The sequence below is a fragment of the Tachypleus tridentatus genome, chromosome 12 (genome assembly GCF_004210375.1).
Source record: "Tachypleus tridentatus isolate NWPU-2018 chromosome 12, ASM421037v1, whole genome shotgun sequence".
NCBI lineage: Eukaryota > Metazoa > Arthropoda > Merostomata > Xiphosura > Limulidae > Tachypleus > Tachypleus tridentatus.
Window position 1 is genome coordinate 10,745,183 of NC_134836.1, and position 27,909 is coordinate 10,773,091.

Below are 27,909 nucleotides of genomic sequence, written 5' to 3' on the forward strand. Positions count from 1 at the left end.
GACAGTTCATCAGCTAGGTATTCCTGTCTAGTTCATATTTTAAAGACATATAAACATAAACTTTAGAAACAGTTTGTTCTTATGTAACAATCATTCTGGAAGGTTTTCTATAAATTTGTATTTCTAAGTTATCGTCTGTTTCTTTTTCTGACAAGTATGACTAGAAAAGTCAAACTACCACTTTCTTCAGCTTTATATAAATATTAAATGTTCTACACAGTTTAAATTAATCGTTTACGTATTAAGCTCAACAACGACCAAAAACAACCTGGACTTAACTCAAGTGTTCAGTTTCTCAATGAAAGCTTAAACAATAGGAGGAAGCGCGTGTTAGTAAATAAACATTTTTTTCCAGAATTACAACTATACAAATGTCGTTTTTCGAGTAGTTCTGTGAAAACGTCGTTGTTCGTTCTCTTTCACGAAGTCGCGCCTCTGAATGTATTTATAGAACCCTTGCTGAATGTAATGTTTTTGTTTATTTTGGTTTTTGGTAAAGAAACTGGTTTCCTTCACAAAACGAATTTCGAGAAACTAAAAAGCAGGCGAACGTGAAATTTTGTCACACCTGAATCCCGCCATCTTGGTAGAAAGTAACACAAAGAACATAAGACTACTGGATATGAGATCTCGCATTACTTTGTCTCCAAATATGGCATCCGGGACTTGGAAACATTTTGGTATGCAGGTTAGGCGAATATAGAGCTAGAAGAAGGGCTGAAAATAATTATCCAGTACATGACAACTCATCATTCGAAAAAACAGATAAGCCCATTCATTCTGAGGCATGAACAGGATTCGCTAGCTCTAAATATAAACTAACGACTTGGGAAGACGAGTAGCAGGGTTAGTTTGTGACTTTCAGCTGGATCATCACCGCCTGGAGTGGCCTCATCGGATCTTCTTTCCCTGGAGTGGCCTCATCGAATCTTCCACAGGTAAGTTAGTGATATTTTAACAACTTCGTAAAGGGGAACGTGGGCTGACTACAGATATCGTTGGTAACTAGATTGACCGCTAAGGTATTGGAATCATCATTACAACTGTTGTGACGAATGAGAGAGGGATTGCACCTAAATGTCGTTAACCACACATGCATCAGGAATCATATCGGAATGTTGCTAATCAACATACATCAGAAATCATATCGGAATGTTGCTAACCAACATACATCAGGAATCATACCGGAATGTTGCTAACCAACATACATCAGGAATCATACCGGAATGCCTCTAATCACACAGAAAACAGAAATCATACCTAAATGTCGCTAATCACATATAAATCAGGAATTATACCTGAATGTCGTTGGAGAATATTCGAACTTTCCACTGATTTCAATGAGCTATTATTAAAGATACTAATACTGGTTTACTTTTAAATAATACATTTAAATAATCAACATTTTTAGTAAGAATAATTTCTAAATACACGGAACTCGAAATATTACTCAAGTCCCACTGTTGAGTTATGTGTCCTAGAAAGGTACCATTAACTGTTGAGTTGTTTGTCGTAGAAATGTATTATTTGTTGTATTGTGTGTAGTAGAAAGGTATCATAAACTGTTGAGTTGTGTGTACTACTAGAGAGATATTATAAACTGTTGTATTATGTGTACCAGATAAATATTATAAGTTGTTGTGTTGTGTGTACTAGAAAGATATTCCATCTAGAGTACAAAGGTACCATAAACATTTGTGTATTCTAGAAAGGTATTATAAACTGTTGTGTTATGTGTACTACTAGAGAGATATTATAAACTGTTGTATTATGTGTACTAGATAAATATTATAAGTTGTTGTGTTGTGTGTACTAGAAAGATATTCCATCTAGAGTACAAAGGTACCATAAACATTTGTGTATTCTAGAAAGGTATTGTAAACTGTTGTGTTATGTGTACTACTAGAGAGATATTATAAACTGTTGTATTATGTGTACTAGAAAGATATTCCATTACTTTTATATTAAAAACATTCATTGTTAAAATCTAGTGTTGAACTTCACTGCTTTTATATTAGAAATATTCATTGTTTTACCCTAAGTGTTGAAGATTCCCGCTACTGTTTACTAGAAACATTCATTGTTATAATCTAGTGTTGACTTTATCCACAGCACTATAAACATTTGTTAACGTCTTAAGTAGTTAAGAAAGTAAAGTTGATATCTACTGATATTATAGGAATTGGAATAACGTCAAGAATGTTTAAAAATGGATTAATAAGAAAGACGGTCGTACGGCCAAAACAATCTGAACCTTATTTGATATTTTATGTTAGTAGCAAGAGTGACAGTTCAGCGATTTTCCGCTTTCTGGAGTTCACACTGTAGCACACTGATAGGTCTTTACAACCTACAATCAGGTGTTAAATGTGATCTAAATACAAGCTACTTCTGCAAAATTATTCAACAAAAAAACACTCATTTTGACCAAAATATTTTCGCACGAGAGCCTAATCGTTTTACTACAACTTTATCCAAGAGTAAAAGTGGGCCGTTTTCAATTTTTTTGTCATTCGGAATAAAGACAGCTGATTTAGAAAGAGAAAACTGTAAGGTGAAAGCAAGTGCAGATACGCAAGTATTATTTAGGCCAAGCAAATTAGATTAGCAGTTTCTAGCTCAAGTTTTCAAACTAATCACACGGGTGAACGGTTATTATTCACTGTCAGCATTTAAGTAGTTAAGTATACATTTAATTCTCTCTCATATTCTTCCAGTTAAAGAGTGTTTAGCATCATGTGATATTAGTTTAAAAAATTCGTGTAAATAATGATGCTTCATACATCTGTACCGAGTGCATGCGGGTACTGATAAGAAACTGATAATCTAGATTTCATGGCGTGATTGTTTTGTTTTGTATGTTTTGGAATTTCGCACAAAGCTACTCGAGGGCTATCTGTGCTAGCCGTCCCTAATTTAGCAGTGTAAGACTAAAGGGAAGGCGGCTAGTCATCACCACCCACCACCAACTCTTGGGCTACTCTTTTACCAACGAATAGTGGGATTGACCGTCACATTATAACGCCCCCACGGCTGGGAGGGCGAGCATGTTTGGCGCGACTCGGGCGCGAACCTGTGACCCTCAGATTACGAGTCGCACGCCTTCATTTGCTTATCATACTTTCTCTTTAACTTGCATATATTTACTGCCTCTACAACATCTGAAGGCAACCCATTCCAAAGGCCAGCCACCCTGTTAGAAAAATAAAATGGTCTTAACTGAAGATGACTTCTATCCTTCCAAAATTTATATTTGTGTTCCCTAGTTCTACTGTTTTCAGTTTAGTTATTTTCTTTGATCTTGTTATACAAAGTTTCTTCAAATATTTTAGAACCCAATTACCATTAAACACATTTCTAAAAATTGTTTAAAGGTTTCAAGGAAATAGTTAGTTCAAAATTAATTAATTGCCCCCACCTATAAACTAGACAAATGATTTTAAAAATTAAGTTTTTTTTTATTTCAAATAGTTTTATAAACTATGTGTGTTAAGACAATTTCTTAAACAAAATTAGACTTGCTATGTGGCCCGGCATGGCCAAGCATGTTAAGGCGTGCGACTCGTAATCTGAGGATCGCAGGTTCGCATCCCGGTCGCGCCAAACATGTTCGCCCTTTCAGCCGTGGGGGCGTTATAATGTGATGGTCAATCCCACTTTTCGTTGGTAAAAGAGTAGCCCAAGAGTTGGTGGTGGGTGGTGATGACTAGCTGCCTTCCCTATAGTCTTACACTGCTAAATTAGGGACGGCTAGCACAGATAGCCCGCGAGTAGCTTTGTGCGAAATTCCAAAACAAACAAACAAACAATATATTTTATAGAATCTGATTTGTTATGTAAAGTAGAGTAAATATTTCTTCCGAATTATAGGTTTGCATTAGGCTGATCTTGGTTGTTGTTCAGTGTCACTTTTTTTACTTGGTGTGATTTGTTGGCTCATGTTGGCAAAAAGTCAGGACATCTAATCAACAACAACTTAGCTGTGTTAAAAAGGCGCAGGAAAAAAGGATTGAATGTGCGACTAAAAGTAATGAAATTCAAATTGGGGTGAAACTGGTAGCTACACTTATAACATTGATAAACATTTTACAGATATATTTATTAAATAGTTACCTAGATTATATATTTTATTTCATCCACCATGACATTCAGAATTAAGAAAAAAATGTGGCCTAACAAATTAGTGGATGCTTATTTACTGTAACATTCTTGTCAATGTTACAAATGTAGCTACCAGTTTGGCGGACAGTTTTTATTTCAACCCTTCAAGTTTCACGCATAATCTTTTTGGCCCCACGTTTTTTTACGTCTAAGCTGTTTTTAATTAGATAAGCTATATTCAGAGACAAAGTTTGTTATCAACATTTTTTCAGTTATGAGATCAAGAATGTGAATTAAGAAAACTGCTAAAACTAAAGTCGTCAACTGGTAATTAATATTAACTTCCGATTACACCAAGCTATTTACTTAGAATAAAACTAAAAATCATTCTACCAGCACCATTAGTGGCACAGTAGTATATCTGCGGACATGCACCGCTAAAATCTTGGTTTCGATACCCGTGATAAGCAGAACACAAATAGCCCATTTTGTAGCTTTGTGCTTAACTTCAAACAGACAAACATTCTGCCAATCAGTATAGCTAATTACCTACACGTTTCTTACTGTTATATTTATAAAGATTAGAAATCTGTGCTCTGCCTAACATGGATATCGAAACCCGGTTTTTAGCGTTGTAAGTCCGCTGGCATACCGCTGAGCCACAGGGGGTTCGTCTTTCTGCAAGTATATTTAGTTAGATATATAATTAAGATGCACCCACATATTGTTACGTTGCTGAAAGTTTATTAAATTTGTAGCATAGTTAACACGGACTTAAATATTTTCGCATTGCTAAAAGTATATAAAATTAGTTAAAATTTACGATGAGATCACATATTTTCAGAAAACAATTGACAATCTGTCGCATAAAAGTTTTGTAAAGAAATTTATCTCTATAAGTGCGGGGGATAATTTAGCTAACTGGGTAGAAAAGTGGCTTGATAGAAGAAAGTTTGGGGTTGTTACAAATGGATTAATATTCCAAGTGATTTGTATCAGGATCATCACTTGTTCTGATTTACATTAACGACAGGTGAATGAACGGTCAATAAAGTACCTAAATTTGCAGATTACATTAAGGTCTTAGGTTTTACTGGCTGTGAAGAGAATACTGCTGAAATACTCCTATTTACAAAAGGATTTCGGTCACTTAGTGAGTTGGTCAAATAAATGATAGATGGGTCATAATTCTGATAAATGAAATTTATTGGATGTGGATTATCATGATTTGAATAGCTATAAAAGTGTAAAGAAAGAAAGGGTAATAGTCTCTAAAGCCGTCCAAGCAGTGTGACTGTTGTTAGAAGTAGGCTTCTTACCTTAGGAAATAGTTTGAATTATTACACAGGGTTCAGCGGATAGTTATCAGAATAGCGCCTGGGAATGAGTGGTTGTTAACAGAGGAGGGATTAAAATATCTGAAATTGTTTTCTCTTGGAATAAGAAGAGGTTAAAGGAGACCCGATTTAGGAGGTTATAATTGTTGAGGAAATTGATAGTGTTCATGCATCATTTTTTTCATACTTAAAAGTGAGAATAGTAGAATTAAGAGACACAAATACAAATTCTGGCGGGGAAGAAGCCATCTTAAACTAAGACAGTTTTATTTTTATAACAGGGTGGTTGGTTTCTGGAATGGGTTGCCTTCGGATGTTGTGGAGGCAGTAAATTTAAGTGACTTTAAGAGAAAGCTTGATAACTATGTGAATGATAAGGCCTAAATATTTTTTCATATAATTTATTTACTCAATATTTTTAGTTTAAGGGATGTAACAGCTGAGGTGGACCAACAGGTTCCTTATCGTCCCTTAACATTATGTTACGTTATGTTGCTGAAAGTATAAGTTAGTTGCATTTTCAACCTTTTTACTTGTAAAAATTTAAAAGAATTGCAATGATTTAATATACAATAGAACTAATTTATAACTTTATATTTTGTTCAGTTTTTCAGGTTTCGAGTCCTGAAAAATGTCTGACGACGAGCGAGAAGAATATAGGTTAGTACAACATTTCCTGAAGTTTAATTTATAATAATAAATTGGTTGTTGTTGTAAACAAAGAGTTATTTTTTCACTTATTACCATGGATATATTACTTCGATGTTCAATTCTTATATTCTGTTTTCGTTTTAAATTTCAGATAATTTTAATTGGCTACGTCTACTAAAGAGATTAATCTTTGAACTGTTTCAATACAAAAAAGTAAGAAATAAATACAATATTTACTCACCTCAATGGTGTAGGACGAAGTAGCAAAGTGGGAGGTGCTAGGCTAGACGTGCAATTTTACATTTAGATATTGAAAGTTTAAGGAGCTGTTTTTAGTAAAGGTAGCTCAGTCTTCTTCATATACTAGTATAAGTTACAGTTGCTATACGAGCCAAAAGTGGGAGTGGTGCAGTGCCCCGGTTTGATACTTCTGGGCATTATTTTTACTGTGTATTTGTGGCTTATAAGAAGAAAAAAAAAAGAAACTTCAGTACAACATAAATAAGAACCTTTACTAAAAAGCGCTCGAGTATAAAAAATAATAGTAGCTGGAGAGAGATGAAAAATAAGTAACACTTTTGTTAAAGGAAAGAAATACTGCTAAGCCTACTTTGAGAACCTAGAAAAACAATCTTATGTTAGCGCAAGTTTGGCAAAAAAAAAAAAAAAAAACAGGTTTGAGAACGAATGTATTAAAAACGGTATATAAATATCTTATCTGGCACCATGCTAAGTTACCAAATTAGTACCCAGACCAGAGAACTGCTGCGTTTATTAATAGTGCTGGTTTAATACTTGCTTTCTTTAATCTGATGTCTTAAATTAAACTTTAGTTAAGGAATGTATGCCAGACCGTCTTTAATCTACGTGTGCTGTATTTCTAAACGAAATCGCTCCCGTCATTGAAACTATGTTATCTAATATATGTTATCATTTTGTTCCTACGTAGTATATCAAACTCATTTTTAAAAAGTGAAACTTCAAAGGGTGGAAACTATCACGACCCGACACCTCCATCTGTTTAGAACTTTATAAAATTATAAACTCGGAAACTTTAAAAACCTCTGAGAACTTATGGATAAAAATGATTAAATCATAAAACTTGTTTTTTTTTTATATTGTAGAAACAGCTAATATGGGTATTAAAAACCTAAAACAAGTAACAACCTTTCGGCCTCCTTGGGTCATTCTCATTCTTAACCAGGTGTTAACCTAAGTAAGTCGAAATGTTGTTACTTGTTATGTGTTTTTAAATAAAACTTTTTAGTACCCATGTCAGCCATCTCTAATACATAAATATTTACTTCAAGTTGATTTTTCGTCATATAAATAAAACATTTTTGTTAATTTGAAGATAAATGATTTCTCTGTGGTATGAAATTCGTAGAAATTACTTAGGCTAATTAAACGTTAAGCTCAGACTCCTGTTAGACATGCAATGAGGATCACACGTTATCCAGTTAAAAGTCATTCATTAGACACCCTTTACAATAATAAAAAATATCAAACAACGAGACACTTGTTTGAAATGTTTTAAAATAGTGAGTATACATCATCAAACAAGGAGTATCTTATTATATATGCTTTATAATAATTACTCTACCTCATTATACAATGAATATCTTGTTATACATGTTTTAAAATAATAGTTGTACGTAATCAAACAACGAATATATGATTAGACATGCTTTACAATAATAGTAGTACATCACGAAACAATGAATATCCGATTACTCATCCTTTACAATAATAGTAGTACATCACGAAATAATGAATATCCGATTACTCATCCTTTACAATAATAGTAGTACATCACGAAATAATGAATATCCGATTACTCATCCTTTACAATAATAGTAGTACATCACGAAACAATGAATATCCGATTACTCATCCTTTACAATAATAGTAGTACATCACGAAACAATGAATATCCGATTACACATTCTTTACAATAATAGTAGTACATCACGAAACAATGAATATCCGATTACTCATCCTTTACAATAATAGTAGTACATCACGAAACAATGAATATCCGATTACTCATCCTTTACAATAATAGTAGTACATCACGAAACAATGAATATCCGATTACTCATCCTTTACAATAATAGCTGTACATCATCAAACAACGAATATCTGATTAGGCATGTTTTACAATAATAATTACACATCATCAGGCAACGAATATCTTTATAGATATGCTTTACAATAATTAGTGTACATTATCAAAGAACGAGAATCTTGTTATTTACAATAATTACAAAATACTCATTGTTATTCACAATAATAACTGCACATCATCAAACGAGTATGTGATTAGACGTGCTTTACAATAATAACTGTACATCATCAAACAATGAATATTTTGTTATGCATGTTTTACAATAATAGTTGTACGCAATCAAACAACGAATATCTAATTAGACATGCTTTACAATAATAGTTGTACATCATCAAACAAGGAATACCTGATTATACGTGATTTACAGTTACGGCTGTACATAATCAAACAATGAATAAGTATTATCTGTTCTTCAATGTTTAAACAACTCAATAAATATTATCCGCACTTCTGTTTTTAAGCTTGTCAATAAACATTCGCTGTTCTTTCCATAAGCACGTTCCAACTATAATATTTATTGTATACCTATTATTGACTGGTAATACCTGTTTCACCCTATACTTAAGATTTTCAAAGTATCACTAAATTTCTGTAAAAAAACAAACAAACAAAAACTTCAAGGGGCAATGATAACATCGCTTAAACTAGAATTATGATTTTTTTCATTAGTGTAAGTTGTTAATACTTATAAAATCTGATACTCTGAAGCTATGCCACCTCAGTGACCTTGGTTGACATCATTGGTTTAGTTTTTGAGTTATGTAATAAAAAGAAGCAGAAAAAAAAAGAACAAGATATTCATATTTTTTACTATGATATTCACAGATATTCCCAGAGCTTGTGACTCAGTCATTACATAGACATTGTCGAAGAAAGAAATACTATACAGTATTTTAAGATTCTGATGACATATTGAGGACGTATATAAAGTATAACTTCGATAAACAGTCCGAGCCACCCCAACATCAGCAGTACGACAGCCTACCTGATAATAAATATCAGAGTTTTGTTGTAATCACAATAAATAATGGTGGAGTATACGGATTAACGATTTAGCAGGAAAACTACAATGAATACTGGTGGATCATTGCGATTAACCACAATTAACAATGATGGATTGTCGCGATTAATAACTTAGCAATGTAACTACTATGAGCAATTGTGAATGGTGATGATTAGAATTTTATTATTGAAGCCACAATAATTAAGATGGATCATAGTGGACTGGAGAATAATCGATGGTATCTATTAAAAATATGAAGGTTCAAATTATAAAACTTGTGGAGATTATGTTGTGATACGTAACATTATCAGTGTGATGTAATTCTTAAAAACTGTTTTGTTTTATTCAGCGAAGAAGAAGAAGAGGATGAAGTGAAGTGAGTATTTCAACCAGAACCATTTTTATACTTTAAAATTTTTCTTAATTTTTCCTGGAAGTCTTAGGAACTATTATACATTTATCAAAAACTGAAGTGTAGAAAACTTTTAGATGTATTTTTCATTTTTTTCCTAAAACTAATAGAAAAGAACATTTAAAACGGAATGCATAGAAGAAACGTTTTTGAAAATTAAATTACTGCTGTCATTGATATTGTATGAACAAAAGATAATTTCAAATCCGAATGACCAATAATTTATTTCTGACAAAGATTCTTCGATGATTAAAAATATAATATCAATAAAAGATGTTAAAGCAATAAGATTTTCTTTTCTTTATGTAACTAATATTTTACTACTTCCTTCCTCACATGGGGGCGTTTCCTTGCAACCAGGGACCAGAAAAAGTAAGAACCTTCATTATGACGTCATTAACTAATGTAGACTATATTTTAAGATACTAACGTGAATTATGCTCTGTATACTAAAACAACATTCACTAGAAGACTCGCAGAACCCAAATAACCAGTGATTAAAATTCATGTCGGTCTTGCAACTAATAACTTCGTTTATGCTTCTTCCTAGCTTTTTAAGTTCAATATTCTATATTCCATGGTAGACCGAATTCTAAACATACCAACTCTTTTTTTTTTTTTTAGTTTTTGGGTTAATGCCCCAACTAAAAAGATTAGGTCCATTCTGTAACTACTGTGCATGTATTTTAGGCAGTACTAAGTCCCGTGCTAGGCATGCCGCATTTACTCTATGGATTCTCGAATGTACTGCAATGTCTTCAAAACTATTTCTTTTTGTTTCAAATTAACATCCACAACGTATTATTCTTGTATTGCAGCGCATGCTCTGTATGTGTACTGTCCTTCACGAAAAGATTTTGAATCATAAATAATACTGGTGTTTTCTGTTTGAAGGGAATTAGACGCAAATATTTGTCGCAAAATTCACCAAGATGAAGAATATATTAGACCTTTATGTCATCTTTTTTATTCAGTTCACGTTTCATTGAAGACATAAAATTAACCATTAAATAATGAAACAGTTTAATGTCCATCCTTTGTAATATCATTCGGTCGAACATTGACTCAACAAGATAATTTTGTCACGATATTTGTTTTCATTTCACTTCCTTGGTATAATAATAACACCCTGATTTAACCTGCAAACTTTCAGCGTTTCGGAATTGTATAATTAATATGAAACATTTATCATTAAAACTACTTTGTTCTAATTTCACATTTTCGTTAGTGTACTTTTATATTCAAAGTCAACATCACAAAAGTTTAAGAAATTTCCTTATAAACGCATATGTGGGCTGAAAATATATCTTAAAGTCAAGATTTCTTATCAGACAAAAACTTTTATAACTTAAAATATGTAACTCTTTTACCAATCTCTGGACTAATATCTATAGGTCAGATGAGCCGCCCAAGGTCTCTGAAGCGGAGTTAGCCATGGAGGTAAGATTAATTATCTTTAACACATGGTAATAGATCTTCATAGCGTGATTTACTGCTTAGCTAATCAGAGTATAGAAACACTATTTAACAACATTTTCTTAACATATATTATAATTATATTAACATGAACATATTACTTTGTTGATTATAGAAGCGAAATTTTGTTACATTGTTGAAATTTCCAGTGTAGTTATGTTGTTAAATATGCCACTGTAACCCTGTTATATTGTTGAATGCACAAGCGTACCCTGTTTTTTTTTGCTGATAATTATGGTTAACCTCTGTAACAACATGCATCTGCTTCAAGTGTAAGTTCTAATTTTGACTATATCATATTTTTGATCACACCTATCTTTCTTTATTTTCTAAAATATCTATATTTGTAAGTTGTTAATTTTACTCAAGTATTTCTACTATATATATTTTTTTTACATATTGTTTAACAAGAAACTGAATCATTTAAGGTATAAGATTCTATGTTAAACGAAAGAAAATTACTGGCTTGATTAATCATAGAGATAAATTATTGATGGTTTACTTATTAATTCTAGTTTCCGTTGGGAAATTTTCCAGTAGTCAAAAAATTCAGTTTGCTTAAATAACATTAAAAATTGTAAAAGAGTTTATCAAACTTTCTAGACAAAAAATGCCCTTTTTGTAATTATGCATTTTATATATTTGTGCTTATTAAGGAATTATTTACAATTGTCTGATTTTACAACGTATGTTCTTGAATAAACTACTATCTTTAAAAGTTGATTTTTGTTCTAAATTATTTTAATTTTAAATTGAGATAAGTTAAAACTTTCTACGGTACTTTTGTAAGATTGATTGGGTTTCAAACAAATTTGGTCCTTTAGGTTTTTCTGGACATATATTAACTTTTTTTGTAGGAGAAAATGCGAAAGAAGAAAGAAGAAGAAGAAGCTATGTGGCAGGAGTATTTAGAACAACGACGTGTGCAGAGGCAGAAAGAAGAAGAAGAGCTAAAAAAACTGAAAGAGAGACAGGTATAGATACAAATTATCTAATGTAAAAATATAGTTTAAAAACTGAAAGAGAGACAGGTATAGATACAAATTATCTAATGTAAAAATATAGTTTAAAAACTGAAAGAGAGACAGGTATAGATACAAATTATCTAATGTAAAAATATAGTTTAAAAACTGAAAGAGAGACAGGTATAGATACAAATTATCTAATGTAAAAATATAGTTTAAAAACTGAAAGAGAGACAGGTATAAATACAAATTATCTAATTAAAAATATAGTTTAAAAACTGAAAGAGAGACAGGTATAGATACAAATTATCTAATGTAAAAATATAGTTTAAAAACTGAAAGAGAGACAGGTATAGATACAAATTATCTAATGTAAAAATATAGTTTAAAACTGAAAGAGAGACAGGTATAGATACAAATTATCTAATGTAAAAATATAGTTTAAAAACTGAAAGAGAGACAGGTATAAATACAAATTATCTAATGTAAAAATATAGTTTAAAAACTGAAAGAGAGACAGGTATAGATACAAATTATCTAATGTAAAAATATAGTTTAAAAACTGAAAGAGAGACAGGTATAGATACAAATTATCTAATGTAAAAATATAGTTTAAAAACTGAAGGAGAGACAGGTATAGATACAAATTATTTAATGTGGAAATGTAGTTTAAAAACTGAAGGAGAGACGGGTATAGATACAAATTATCTAATGTAAAAATATAGTTTAAAAACTGAAAGAGAGACAGGTATAGATACAAATTATCTAATGTAAAAATATAGTTTAAAAACTGAAAGAGAGACAGGTATAGATACAAATTATCTAATGTAAAAATATAGTTTAAAAACTGAAAGAGAGACAGGTATAGATACAAATTATCTAATGTAAAAATATAGTTTAAAAACTGAAAGAGAGACAGGTATAGATACAAATTATTTAATGTGGAAATGTAGTTTAAAAACTGAAGGAGAGACGGGTATAGATACAAATTATTTAATGCAAAAATATAGTTTAAAAATTAAAAGTTGTTCGAATTTCGCGCAAAGCTACACAAGGACTGTCTGCGCTAGCCGTTCCTAATTTAGCAGTGTAAGGTTAGAGGAAAGGCAGCTAGTCATCACCACTTATCGCGAACTCTTGGCCCACTCTCTTACCAACGAATAGTGGGATTGACCGTCACGTTATAATGCCTCCACAGCTGAAAGGGCGAGCATGTTTGGTGCGACGGGGATTCGACTCGCGACTTTCAGATTACTAAATGAACGCCTTAAACTACCTGAAAGAGAGAGAGTTATTGATACAAGTTATTTAATGTTAAAATATGGTTTTAAAATTGAAAGAGATACAGGTATAGATACAAATTATTTACTGTAGAAATATAGTTTAAAAATTGAACGAGAGACAGGAGTAGATATGAATATTTTAGATTAAAAAGTAGAGTTTGTTGAATAGTTCGTAAAATTTTACGAACACTATATACGATCTGTAGGCCCGGCATGGCCAAGCGCGTTAAGGCGTGCGACTTGTAATCCGAGGGCCGCGGATTCGCGCCCGCGTCGCGCCAAACATGCTCGCCCTCCCAGCCGTGGGGGCGTTATAATGTGACGGTCAATCCCACTTTTCGTTGATAAAAGAGTTGGCGGTGGGTGGTGATGACTAGCTGCCTTCTCTCTAGTCTTACACTGCTAAATTAGGGACGGCTCGGTGCAATCTACTCACGTAAAAACCTGTTGAAGAATCCGCAAGTGATTGCGGCCCGATGTTCCTTGATGGAATCGAGTGGTGAATGAATGAATATACGATCTACTACTTATTGTAACTTCACTAGCTAATATATACCGTAACTCTTCCAGCTACTACTATATACTGTAAATCTACCAGCTACAACACACTCTGTCATTATCAGCTACCATATACTGTTATTATTAATGTCATTGGATGAACTGTTAAATTATTCCGTTTCCTAATGATTTAACTCGTTCAGATTTCTGGATAGTTCAAGTGAATGACTCGATAGAATATTCAACGTTGAGAGGTTTGGCTGAGTTGTTTGATATAACAAATTAGTTGAATTATTTAGGTCAGGATTCTGTTTAAACTGTTTAAATTAAAGAATTGAATAGTTCAGCTAAACTGTTTATTAAGTTAATGAATTAGTTGCATAGTTTAGGTGAAGACTGTGACAGAATTGTTTATCAGTTTCTTGGGAGAATAGTTTAGGTGAGTAGTTTGTCTCAGTTGTCAAACCTGATGAATAAATTATAGTTTAAATCAATGACAAGTCTTGTTATACTAAACTGGTGAAAGTGAATAATGTTCATTTGCCAATCAGTGCTTCAGTATTATTTAAGTAACATAAACTGAACAAAGGATATGTTTTAACTCTAACTAATATATAATTTTTCTCAGGCAAAAAGAAAGATGCAAAGAGCAGAACAGGAGAAAAAAATGATGGAAATGAAGAAAAGGCAAGAAGAGCTGAGAATCAAAGAGGCCGTGAGTGTTAACAACATGATTGAATAACCTTAACTGAAGAACGTATATAGTTTGGTTGAAGATTATTTTAAACTCACCGAAATAGCAGCGACTACAACTGTAAAACAGTTAAAACTAAATCAAAAAAGGAAACTGTAACTGGGATTAAAAAGATCATATGTGATTCATTCCACTCAAATGTTGTTCAGGGAGAATATAATAATGATGTGGTGTAACTCTACCAACTATTATATACTCTAACACTACAAGCCACTATATACTGTAACTCAACCAGCCACTATATACTGTAACTCAACCAGCCACTATATACTGTAACTCAACCAGCCACTATATACTATAATTCTACCAGTCGCTATATTCTGTAACTCTACCATTCATTATATGCTGTAACTCTATCAGCCACTGTATTCTGCAACTCTACCAGGTACTATATACTATAGCTTTACCATCCATTATATACTGTAACTCTACCAGGTCCTAATTACTGTAACACCACCAGCCACTATATATTGTACACTACCTGTAACTATATACTATAGCTATAGTAGTCGCTATATATTGTAAGAACTGTTTACTATGTATATTAATTTATAAACCAGTCAGAGTACACCTATAACTTAATATACGAACTAAAGTAATTAGATATTTTAATGATGCCTTAGTTTACCACAAGAATAATTAGCGAATACATTGGCACTTTAATTTACAAATAGAAGTAATAATATATTCAAATGATTCTTTAATTTACAACTAAAATATTTATATGTTATGCCACCGCCTTAATGGAGAAACCACGATAACTACAAGTTATTCTTAATGTTTAATATGGAAATGACTAACTGTTATATTTAGTCTCGAAATACTTGTTTGTTGGAAATTGCTGTATGTAAGTTTGGACACTCATTTTGAATAAATGTTTCATCCAACATACAATTTGAACATCATAGGAAGAGAAGAAACAGAAAGAAGCTGAAGCAAAGATAAAGCGGTTGGAAGAAGCAGAGAAAAAACGACAAGCAATGGCAGAAGCCATGCAGAAGCAAAAGTTGCAAGAACCTGTAAAAAGAAATTTTATTATTCAGAAGAAAGAGGGCGGTAATGTTTCCCATGGTGGCCTAGGATTTGATAAGGTCAGTTGATGCATTTTATACTGACTTTTTCTTTCAAAGAGTTACCGAGACGAATAAAACTGGTTTTATGATATTCAGCGTAAAGTTTAGATAAAATATACAATTACTCAGCACCAGAGGTTTGCTTTATTTTGAAAACAAACTTACTGTTATTATTTAAACAGTGATGTGTGGTTCTGTTTGTGTTTGTGATACTCATACGAATGATAAAAGCGTGTGTACATTTCTGTGTGTACTCACTTTTGTAGAGATGACACACGCTCTAATCTTTAATGTTTTTTTTCTTTGGTAGATGAGCAGCGCTCTCTTTGCAGAAACCGAGAAAGGAAAGACGAAAGAGCAGCTGGCAGAAGATAAGGAAGTCTGTTTGCAGATGCGCATCAAACCTCTAGAGCTGGAAGGATTATCCATCGAAGAACTCCGCCAGAGAGCCAACGAGCTGTGGAATAAGATCTCCACATTAGAAAGTGATAAATACGATTTAGAAGAACGACAGAAACGTCAAGAGTATGATGTGTGTAGCTTTTCCATTTGGATTTTGTTTATTGTAGTTGTCAACTTTTATTCTTTATGGAGTGGAAATATTTTCTGATTATTTTATTAAACACTACCAAAAGTAACCCGCTTTGGCTTGGGTTATTAGATAATGTGTGTATTCTGAATCCATACTGAGCATAAAAGTATAACCTATATCATTTTGTTGCTAAGCACATTGCGTAAAAGCCATGATTGCATCGCATTGTTACAAAATTGCACTAGCTTTTCTGTATATCAAAAGTTGTAAAAAAAAAGAACCACTTCTATTCTATGTATTTTGTCGCTAGCTTGCCTTATTAAAAAGAGGCACAAGCGCATGTGGATAAGGGTAAGTAACCTCAGAAACCACTTTATATGGGTGCACATTTTCATGCTTCTAGATACTTTACTATTGTAGTTATGTGGTTACAAAGAGATACACAAAGCAACAGACACATCCTTTTATTATTATAGAAAACTTTGTATTTTTTATAGATAGTTACAATAATGGATATTTAAATAAATAGTAATCTAACAGATAAGTGATAGGCTATTTAAGATAGGTTAATAATACTCTAATAGGTAAGCGGTAGGATAGTTAAAGATTTCTTGGTGGATTAATAACACTCTAACAGATACAAGATATGGTAGTTAAGAGTCTCCTGGTAGGTTAACAATACTCTAACAGATAAGTAGTAGGGTAGTTAAGAGTCTTTCGGTGAGTTAATAATACTTTAACAGATAAGTGATAGACTAGTTAAGAGTCTCCTGGTAGGTTAACAATACTCTAACAGATAAGTAGTAGGGTAGTTAAGAGTTTCCAGGTGAACCAAGTTTAAGTGTGCTGACTTACAAATGACAACATATGGTGTTCTCTTCCCTGCCGTTGATGAAGATTTAGTCTGAAAACCAACAACAGTAGTGAGGTATCCTTTGTTCGCAGCAGTACAGCGACGTAACTTCGTGTATGATAACGTATCTTATGTAACTTCTTTAACTTAAAAAAAGACCAATAAGCCAACACTAATGTGGTATGAGCAGTTAGGGCATTACTTGCGTGGTGAAAGTTGTTACGCCATCAAGAGGGAAGTTATCAACCACCACATCTTCTAGCAGCACCTTCTCTGATAGCAAGCAATTTTCAATGTCATATGTCGTGACAATATGATTAGTTTCACCGTAAAAGAAAATGCCTTGTCAGTTAGGGCCTAAGTACTGGTATGCTTTGTCTCCAACAGTAAAGTGATGAAAATTCGTGTAATATAACTTATCTTGTGTAACTTCTTTAAACTGAAGAACAGCAACAAATCAACAATAAAATGACGTAAACACTTCTAAAGGAACTTATCAAGCGTAACTGATTAAACTTAGAATGACACCTGGACTCGTGCTAATATTTTTCTGTCACGGAATTGCACACGATTTAGAACAAAACTCAGAAATTAGAGCGCGTATTAGTATTTATTCTATCCCAGAATTTATCATCATCGTGTTTCCTTTTATTTGTTTAGCTGAAAGAACTGAATGAGCGACAGAGGCAAATCAACCGAAACAAGGCACTTAAAAAAGGATTAGACCCTGAGTAAGCAACTTCTTCTGTATAACTAGTTGGAAAATATTTTAGATTTTTCAACATACACTTTCTGACTATTTAGCAACAAAAAGCACATAAAATGTATTTACTAGGAACTGGCATTCTCATGTTTTTCATTAAGCCTGAAATAACCGGGCTGTAAGACGAAAGGACTTATTTTAAATATTTGAAGGTAACATAACATGAAGGAATTTTTACAGTCTTCTTCTGAAACGATAATTCAACTTCTTGTTTCGAGTATATTGAATAACCAAAAGTGGAGGTCGATAAACAGAAATGGTTTAACACCTTTTTCGAGTTTTTGAAATCAAAAATAATAAATTTGAAACTTTTAAAAATCAGTTATATAGAAATAATGTGTCTTAAATAACTTTCTGTGATATAGCTAGAATCAAACGTTATTTGTACCTCACCAATTTTCATCAATGCCATTATATTGTACCTCACTACTTTTCTTTAATATCTTTTGAACGATAGAGTATCTATATCTTACCACTTTTTAACATCTATTACATGAAACAGTATTTATATCTCACCACTTTTTCTCTAATATATTTTGAATCAAAAGCTATAATACCTCAATATTGTTCTTTTACACGGAAGCAAATGATATTTTTTATTAGCTTACACTTTGTTCTAACTTTTTATCTCTCTATCTTTCAGGGCACTGTCCGGAAAATACCCGGTAAGAATAATATAATTTTGTTTTGCATATGGTCGTGTAGTAAATGTTTACATAACTTTATACATCCAGTAAGGAGAGCACGTACTTGTGTATGGAACTGTTTGCAGAACTGTACACATCAAATAAGGAGAGCACGTTATTACATATGAGACAGCTTATAGAACGGTACACATCAAGTAAGGAGAGCACGTGATTACATATGAAACAGCTTACAGAACTGTACACGTCCAGTAGGGAGAGCACATTGTCGAACATGAAACTGTTTACAGGACTGTATACATCCAGTAAGGAGAGAATGTGGTTGTGTAGGGAACTGTTTACAGACCTGTACACATCCGTTAAGGAGAGCACGTGTTTATATAAGGAATTGTTTATATAAGTGCACATATCAAGTTGAATAACCTTAATTTTACTTAAATACGTAAATAAAGTAATATTCACCTGTGTAGTTCTTTTTCAGGTATGTATATTTCTGAAAACTATAATTTTTGGTTCCCCTGATTAATATTAAAAGAACTGGTTTGTTTAACATTTCCTACAGAACCTGCCCTTATTTCTAGAAAAATATATAATTGTTTGGATATATATATATATATAATACAAAAAATTATAGATTACTCAGTTCCTTGAAATCTGGTTTCTAAACTGTAAAAATTTAATTTTTGTTTTCTAATTTGACATCCCTCCTTTTTTTGGGCATATGTGGAAATGTGAAGTTATTGATGGTTAAATTTGATCCTAGTGTTTTTTTCCAGCCCAAACTCCAGGTGGCTAGTAAGTACGAGCGAAGAATCGATAGGAGAACATTCGGTGACAAGAAAGAACTTTTTGACGGAGTAAGTATTATAACGTATTGAATGTTTAGTGGGAGGTGCTTTATGGTAGCAGTTACTTGAGTTATATTTTATGTTGTCGTTCACCGCTTTACACCACTATTATCTTTCCAAAACCTATCATTCGTTATAGCTTTACATTTTGCAAAACGAAATAAACGTAAGAGGACAGAAGATTAATTTGAATAGAACTTCTGGGAACTACGTGAAAGTTTAATTGCTAAAAATATCTTATATCACTGGTGCAACATTTTCAGTTTAGAAAGAAAATAGAGGGCGAGTTTAAGAAAGATTATGATATTTGTTTAGTTTTCTTATCTGTGTGCAAAATATGACTGAAAGCTATTCATATTTGATTAACACTTTGTCTGACCTATGGGGTTTTGCTGTTTTTATTCAGGATGGTCATTAGTGTGGCTCGACAACTTACTTCATGGGACATTTGGGTTGTAGAGATCTGTTTCTGTTATGCACAACAGGTCTATATTCCCTTTTCATACACTTATCTGATCATTTATATTGTGGTAGTATAATATTTTAATAAGTATACTGGTTTCGTGACCTTAGTTTCTAAATTATTTAATTAAATATAAATGAGACTACGTCGCTTATTTTTTTATTTCAACACAAATATATGAATTATTTATCTACTTCATTATTCATAGGTCAGAAGGCCTCTTCTAAACCAGTTTCATTAGCTTTACCTTTCATAAGGTACTTCTATGCCAGTTGAATTTTATTTAGTCAGTAAATGCAGATATATATAAGGTCCGTGTTCAACATATGTAGTTATTACCAAATTCTCCGCAGAGATGTTTTTTGAAACATCTTTCCCTTTTTTTTGCTTGTAGTTGCTCAGCTTGATCCAAAATATAAATATTTATTCTGTTTTATACATTGCTAATTCACGGAATAGTCACATTCAACTGACATCAGGTACAACGTCAAAAAACATTCATTAAAGTATCGTCTCATTGACGTTGTTCTACGTATCACGTGCTACAAATGAACAAATAGCGTTTTTTTCTCTTTAACTTTGAACTGCACCTTGCTGAAGTTTGCTATGGAAGTTTCATGATATAAACGATTAATTTTAAGCGCCTTTATTATTATTATTATTATCGGCCCCTGGTTGGATACTGGTAAGCTTGCGGATTTACAACGCTAAATTTCTGGATTCGATTCCTCGTAGTGAACTTTTTAATTCCTGACTGTGCGATTAATTCCAATTAAAGTAAACCATAATAAGATATAACAACTTAAGTATTAACATGGGGCCCGGCATGGTCAAGCGCGTTAAGGCGTGTGACTCGAAATCTGAGGGTCGCGGGTTTGTATCCCCGTCGCGCCAAACATGCTCACCTTTTTAGGCGTGGGGGCGTTATAATGTGACGGTCAATCACACTATTCGTTGGTAAAATAGTAGCTCAAGAGTTGGCGGTGGGTGGTGATGACTAGCTGCCTTGTCTCTAGTCTTACATTGCAAAATTAGGGACGGCTAGCGTAGATAGCCCTCGAATAGTTTTGTGTGAAATTCAAAAACAAACAAACAAGTATTTAAAATGTGGAATCAAGAGCAAACCATATTCAGGCTTAACTAGTGATGCGTTATTAAACAGTGGTGGGTTGTTCTAATAGTAGTTGTTCGTTAAATATTTGTGGATTGTTAAACAGGGTTTATTTGTTAACTAGTAGTGGTTTGTTAAACAGTGGTTATTTGTTAACTAGTAGTGAGTTGTTAAACAGTAGTTGTTTTTCAAATAGTGGTGGGTTGTGAAGCAGTGTTTTTTGTGTTAACTCGTAGTGAGTTGTTAAACAGTAGTTGTTTGTCAAATAGTGGTGGGTTGTGAAGCAGTGTTATTTGTGTTAACTAGTAGTGGGTTGTTGAACAGTAGTTGTTTGTCAAATAGTGGTGGGTTGTGAAGCAGTGTTTTTTGTGTTAACTCGTAGTGAGTTGTTAAACAGTAGTTGTTTGTCAAATAGTGGTGGGTTGTGAAGCAGTGTTATTTGTGTTAACTAGTAGTGGGTTGTTGAACAGTAGTTGTTTGTTAAATAGTGGTGGGTTGTGAAGCAGTGTTATTTGTGTTAACTAGTAGTGGGTTGCTGAACAGTAGTTGTTTGTTAACTAGTGGTGGGTCGTTAAACTGTGGTTGTTTGTTAACTACTAGTGGGTCTCTAAACAGTGGTTGTTTGTCAACTAGTGGTGAGTTTTTTAAACAGTGGTTGTTTATTAAATAATGGTGGTTTGTTAAGCAGTGGTGTTTTGTTAACTAGTAGTGGGTTGTTGAACAGTAGTTGTTTGTTAAATAGTGGTGGGTTGTGAAGCAGTGTTATTTGTGTTAACTAGTAGTGGGTTGCTGAACAGTAGTTGTTTGTTAACTAGTGGTGGGTCGTTAAACTGTGGTTGTTTGTTAACTACTAGTGGGTCTCTAAACAGTGGTTGTTTGTCAACTAGTGGTGAGTTTTTTAAACAGTGGTTGTTTATTAAATAATGGTGGTTTGTTAAGCAGTGGTGTTTTGTTAACTAGTAGTGGGCTGTTAAACAGTGGTTGTTTGTTAACTAGTTCTAATAGTTGTGGTTTGTTAAGTATTAGGTTGTTTGAAAAACAATGGCGGATTTCAATTATGCAATTTAGCATGCGCATTGTAACAAAGAGGGATTGCTTTACGTCATGACTTGCATATTACGGAAAACTTGAATGTATCATTTATACATCAGTTACTCAATTTTTTACAGAGCTTTTTATCAATATTCTAGAGCTCTTCTGTCAAGATAGTATGTCTCCGGATTTACAATGTTAAAATCAGGGGTTCGATTCCCCTCGGTGGGCTGAGCAGATAGCCCGATGTGGCTTTGCTATAAGAAAAACACACTGTCAAGATAGAAAAACTGCATTTAAGAGTAATTTTTCTTCATGAATTCAAACTTGGTCTCAGTGACCCACAGGCAACTCGCAATATAAAGCAAGCATGAAGAACAGTTCAGCGTTGGTTTTCAATGTTTCGAAAAGAAACTTCAGTCTCTAAGATGAGGAGGAGGTCATTCCGCTGTTTACAATGAGAACTTTAAAGTGTTAGAGGAAGAAAATTTACAACTAGCTGTTCGAGAAATGGCACAGGAATTGGGTGTTTCAATTTCCTCAGTATCGAGTCATCTTAAGGAAATTGGGAAAGTGAAAAAGCTGGATAAATCGGTTTCACATGAACTCAGTGAAGAACGGAAAAATTGCCGTTTAGCACTGAGCGAGACACTTCTTGCACACAAGAAAAACGACCCATTTACTGATCGCTTAATCACTTGTGATGAAATGTGGATACTTTATGACAACAGAAATCGATCTGCGCATTAGGTTGACTGTAACGAACCCCATAAGCACTTCTCAAAGTCGCAGTTGCATCAAAAGAAGATTGTGGTCACAATATGATGGTTTGCAAAATACATCATCTATTACAACTTTCTTGAACAGGGCAGGAGCGTTACTGCAGAAGTTTACTGTCAACAAGTGGCAGAAATGCATAGATAATTGTGTGAAAAAGTGCCAGCAACAGCCGTAAGGAACCAATCTTGGTTCATGACAGTGCTCGACCACACGTTGCACAAGTGACCCGCCAGTAGCTTAATGAATTGGATTATCCATCATATTTACCAGATTTTTCACCTACAAATATCACTTTTTCAAATGTTTGAACAACCCTTTGAAAGGAAAACACTTCCGTAACCGAGAAGCAGCAGAAAATATTTTCAACGAATTTTTAAGTTTTAGGATTTCATAATTCTATCGTGATGGAATAAAAAGTATTGTTACTCTTTGGCAGAAATGTATTCTAAGATTCTTTAGGTTTCTATTTTAACAAACAAACTTTAAGTTATTTTTATATATTAGTTCATGAGATAAAGCCTAAATATCCGCCATTATTTTCCGAACAACCTAATAGTGGTGGGTTGTTAAACAGTGGTTACTCTAATAGTAGTTGTTTGTTAAATAAGCGAGCTGTTAACTAGTGATGGGTTGTTCTCTTTCTCTCAGAAGTTATTGATGAACTGATTTTAAACTTTCTATTCCTAAACTTCAAAAGTTGCCATATTCCAATGGCTAGTAATTACGTTTACCTTACGCATCGATAGGGCAACCATTTTATTATATGCCTTACATATTGTTAAGGAAACTATTCTAATGTTTTCACTACACATTACTAGGATAACTATTCTAAAGTTTACCTTACTTGTTGTTAGGGCAACTAACTTAATATTTTTCCAACACAATATTAGGGGTTTGAATCAACCTACACAGCAGAGGTAGAAAAACAGTGGGAGGAAAAAATGAAAAGTTTCAAGGAACGAGGGCCCCCTAAGCTCCTAAAATGGGACCCATCCACTCCAAGAAACAAAGAAAAAACTTCTGCTCGTCGGCACGAAGAAGAGGAAGAAGAAGAAGATATCCCAATACCGAGCATACCCGAGCCAGAGAAAGAAGAACCTGCTGTTGAAGAAGAAGAGGAAGAGGAAGAAGAAGAGGAAGAGGACGAAGAAGAAGAAGAAGAAGAAGAAGAAGAAGAAGAATAATTGAGGTAAAATGATAATTTACGATGTAGGCGATTAAAAATGAGATTAAAATTAAAACATACTTTTAATAAATAGAATTGTATTGTTTTAACTGGAGTTTTTAACTAGACACGCCTTGCATGGCCAGATGGTTAGGGTGCTCTATTCATAATCTGTTGGTCGCGGATTCGAATTCCCGTCACACCAAACATGCTCGCCTTTTTAGCCGTGGGGGTGTTATAATGTGATGTTCAATTTCACTATTCGTTGATAAAGAGTAGCCCAAGAGTTGGCGGTAGTTGTTGATGAATAGCTACCTTTCCTCTAGATTTACGCTTCCAAATTAGGGACGGCTATCGCAGATAGCCCTAGTGTAGCTTTGTATGAAAATTTAAACAAATAAATACCTAGACGCTTCATTAATGCAAAAATAACGACCTTCGTTTTCATAATGTATTAGCTCAGTATTTCTCTTTTACTGGCCCGGCATGGCCAAGCGTGTTAAGGCGTTCGACTCATAATCCGAGGGGCGCGGGTTCGAATCCCGGTCGCACCAAACATGCCCGCCCTTTCAGCCGTGGGGGCGTTATTATGTGACGGTCAATCCAACTATTCGTTGGTAATAGAGTAGCCCAAGAGTTGGCAGTGGGTGGTGACGACTAGCTGCCTTTCCTCTAGTCTTACACTGCTAAATTAGGGACGGCTAACGCAGATAGCTCTCGAGTAGCTTTGCGCGAAATTCAAAAACAAACAAACATTCTATTTTACTGCTGCATCGGAGGATATTGATAACCAGCTGAAATTAAATTCGAACACTTTCATTAGTTATTTGAATAATGATACACGTGCCTGATAACATTTTAAAAATGATATCGAACATTCTCGTCTTCAAATTGCTGAAACAAACCGAACCAACACTGTTAGACAAACAATATATGTAGATCAGTAGGTGAAACCGTAGGGCGTAGAAGAGAATGTGGAAAAATTAAGATTGTTTTACAAAAAATGCTTGTAAACAAGAATATATATATGTAAACATAAAATGGGAGACGTTCTCTTGAACCTTCGGAAAGAAAGGTACGTTTCAGCCCACATTACTTGTATGTTACCATATAAAATGATAATATCCCCACAAAACTGAATATAACGATTATAGAGTGTGTTTGTCTGTTTTCATATTGCAAAGCGGAATCCACGTAGGGTAGTAAATCCGTAGACATGCTGCTGTACCAGCGGGATGCATAACAAGTAGAATAACAAACACTTATCTATTAAAACAGTACAAAAAACTACTATGTTTTTTAATGTAACTTATACCTGATGATGGCCGAATAATACGTATGAGTTGAATTTTGTAAGCATTAAAATTAGAACTTGGCTATTGTAAAAGTTGCTGTGTTGTATTTTTGACTTCATTATTCAGTTCCACACTAAACAATCCAACAGTTGTTTTTTAACACATAACATAAGTAAATTGATATTTTGGTGTTTAAACGGATTTTTTCTCTACGTTAAAATTATTTTATTACGAGCTTTTGGTCCTATTAATAAGAGTATTATACTTTAACAAATATCAAACTGTACTGATTTTTAGTATTATTATAAACTAGCCGATTACCCATGGCGCCAGTACTCACTTGGGGTGCCAGCATTTGGTAGGGATAACAATGCATGGTGGCTATGAGCGATTTGCAGCCTTATATAGTAATCTCTGTTGAATTCTATTTTGTTTTCTTGTTCAAAGACAAAACATACAAAATAATCCGTAAACATAGAATCTACGTATGACCTCTTCACCTCTGTTTTGCTCCTTTACGTTTAACAAATTCAGCTGCTAAATTTTTGTACATTTGAATGGAGAAAAATAAAGTTCTCCGTGACGGGAAACGGGAAAATCATGACCTCTATTGTAAATCTACATGCACACAGGATAAAAATTTCGTGAAGTTGGAGTTGCATATCGCTCAATAAAAAAGTGTTTCCAGTCTCATATAAGTAAGAGTTTCATTATTGTATGATGATGATGTTTGTATTTTATTTCAAAAATTGAAATTAAGTAAAAAAAAAAAAAAATAGAAATTAGGAGAGAGAGATGTGGGTGCTCAAGTCCACAACGTCCCAAATCTATACTACCCTTTACTGCCTGCAAACAGTTGTGGGAAGGTGACTACTCTCCTATAGATGTACATCATATATGTAACGTATCCTCTTCTAAAGCTTATGATTATTGTTATTTATGAATTTCTTTATATAAGACCGGCAAAAGGAAGTTAAGTTTTAGGACAGAAAAATCGAAAAGTATTAGTTGTGGACGTTTTTTCTTTATTTTTGTTTAAGGTTGTTTCTGTTTATAAGAAAATATCATTAATCAGATTTAACTGTTGCGTTTTAATATTCTGTGCATATTAACCATCGTGACATACATTCAACATTATCTCAACACTAGAGGTTAGCCTCTAGTTATTTTTAGGTTTACTTCACTAGATTGAAGTATGTTATTGAATCTTCCTATCTAGAAAACTATGACAGTTAGATGAGGCTCTGAGATCTGTCGTTTTTCACTATAATTCTCAACAATATTATATTCGGGTCAAGAAGTTTCTCCTATATAAGTACTAGAACATATTTTCCAAGTTACTTTATAAAAAAGCATTCTTACACCGACCATGTTGTCCGTACGTAGTAGCTACACATTTATTTTTTTATACATCGTGTTTCTTTATTATATGATGAAGTTTTTATTATAGATACGCCTGTTTTTGTTCTATGTTAATAGTTTAATCTGATATGTTAGTTTTATGCTGATACTACTTTTTTCTCAATTTAACCTTTACCTGACTAATATCTGCCCTGTACTAAGGGTCGGAACGTTATTATCGTTAAGCTGAGAACTTTCCTACTGCAAAAGTTATTTTTTTATTTTTGAATATATTGTGTTATGTTTGATATGATCTGAATTTTTCTGCCACATGCATCAATGTTCGATTAACTGTTTACGAGTTAGATTCAATTGGATTAATGAATTTGTCGGATATCGATAGCTGTGATGGCGAAATATTGAGCTAATAATGATATAAATCGTTATTCTATTTAAAATGATAGAAATGTATTATTAGTTTCATACTGGCGCCAACTTAAGGGAGGGGAGCTGGTTGTTTAGGCGCTTCATCCAAGTCTGTTTTATACTTTTTTGGAAGATAAAAATGAGCCCCGTTTATGTAAAATTACTAATATTAATACATAAAATATTAATAATATAATATATAATATATTAATATATAAATTACTAATATTAATATATAAAAAATAAACAGTGGAAATTTATATGATTATATTTTCTTCTCTGTGTTAATAGAAAAAAATGTTATAACAGTCGATATTCGAACTCTGAAACATTACGTTAACAACAGTTAAAGTAGTTTGTAAACATTAAGGTTTAATAACACACAAACAAACAATTTAGGTGAAACTGCGTCCCTATAGTTATATGAATTTACTGATATTACACATATGGAACCTAATATTTATGTTATAACTTTCTTATAACTTCTGTCTTCACAGTTTCCCGTAGTTCAAGTTGAAGAAGACCACAACTAGTCACTAGAAGCTTCCTTTTCTTGACCCGAATAAAGATGCTTTAGATACGACGGCCACTTAACAACGAAACTGCTTCCACATTTTAAGAGTAATGAATTTTCGTTACGATTGGAATTGGCTCATATTTTCTTAAAGACCTGATCGAAAGTAATTGCTAGTAGATTCATGCCTTGTATAAAAGAAAGAAAGAAAACTTGTCGAGCAATCTGCCCTTCTTGACAGTAATACCCTGGACAGTTTAAACACACTAGTAGTCAGAGAGAATTTTACCATAAATCTGATATGAAATTGTGTGGTTTTAGGTCAGAAAAATAAAAAAGTATTAGTTTATGAAACTTGTAATTCAAGTGAAATAAAATGTACTTTACACCTGGCGTTATCTTCTTGTTTTGTTTGTTTGTTTGTTTGTTTGGGAATTTCGCACAAAGCTACTCGAGGGCTA

The 27,909-nt window shown here is 33.1% G+C and overlaps 2 protein-coding genes and 1 long non-coding RNA gene across 5 annotated transcripts in view; 2 read left to right on the top strand and 1 right to left on the bottom strand.

Annotated features, from left to right (window-relative positions):
* LOC143235383 (glycine receptor subunit alpha-3-like) overlaps positions 1-6,384 on the bottom strand; it is a 56,293-nt gene extending 49,909 nt beyond the window's left edge. The window contains exon 1 of the mRNA XM_076473493.1: positions 6,331-6,384. The gene's annotated coding sequence lies outside the window, so the exon portion shown is untranslated. The remainder of the gene's footprint in view (positions 1-6,330) is intronic.
* Positions 367-27,841, top strand: LOC143235382 (troponin T-like). 3 transcript variants are annotated; one of them, XM_076473490.1, is made up of 13 exons: positions 367-938; positions 6,045-6,098; positions 9,570-9,596; positions 9,993-11,072; positions 11,966-12,082; positions 14,483-14,569; positions 15,517-15,699; positions 15,992-16,213; positions 17,727-17,797; positions 18,473-18,494; positions 19,250-19,330; positions 23,598-23,896; positions 27,432-27,841. In XM_076473490.1, exons 4-12 carry the CDS (start codon positions 11,067-11,069, stop codon positions 23,889-23,891), a joined length of 1,083 nt encoding a protein of 360 aa, XP_076329605.1. In that variant the 5' UTR covers positions 367-938; positions 6,045-6,098; positions 9,570-9,596; positions 9,993-11,066; the 3' UTR covers positions 23,892-23,896; positions 27,432-27,841. The 3 variants fall into 3 exon arrangements, with proteins under 3 accessions (XP_076329605.1, XP_076329606.1, XP_076329607.1); XM_076473491.1 differs by lacking the exons at positions 367-938; positions 6,045-6,098; positions 9,570-9,596; positions 9,993-11,072; positions 11,966-12,082 and adding an exon at positions 12,605-12,707; XM_076473492.1 differs by lacking the exons at positions 367-938; positions 6,045-6,098; positions 9,570-9,596; positions 9,993-11,072; positions 11,966-12,082 and adding an exon at positions 12,960-12,992.
* Positions 16,220-17,360, top strand: LOC143235384 (uncharacterized). The gene is made up of 2 exons (XR_013019151.1): positions 16,220-16,884; positions 16,991-17,360. It is a non-coding gene; the product is annotated as an uncharacterized LOC143235384 (long non-coding RNA).
* Positions 27,842-27,909: the final 68 nt, after the last annotated feature.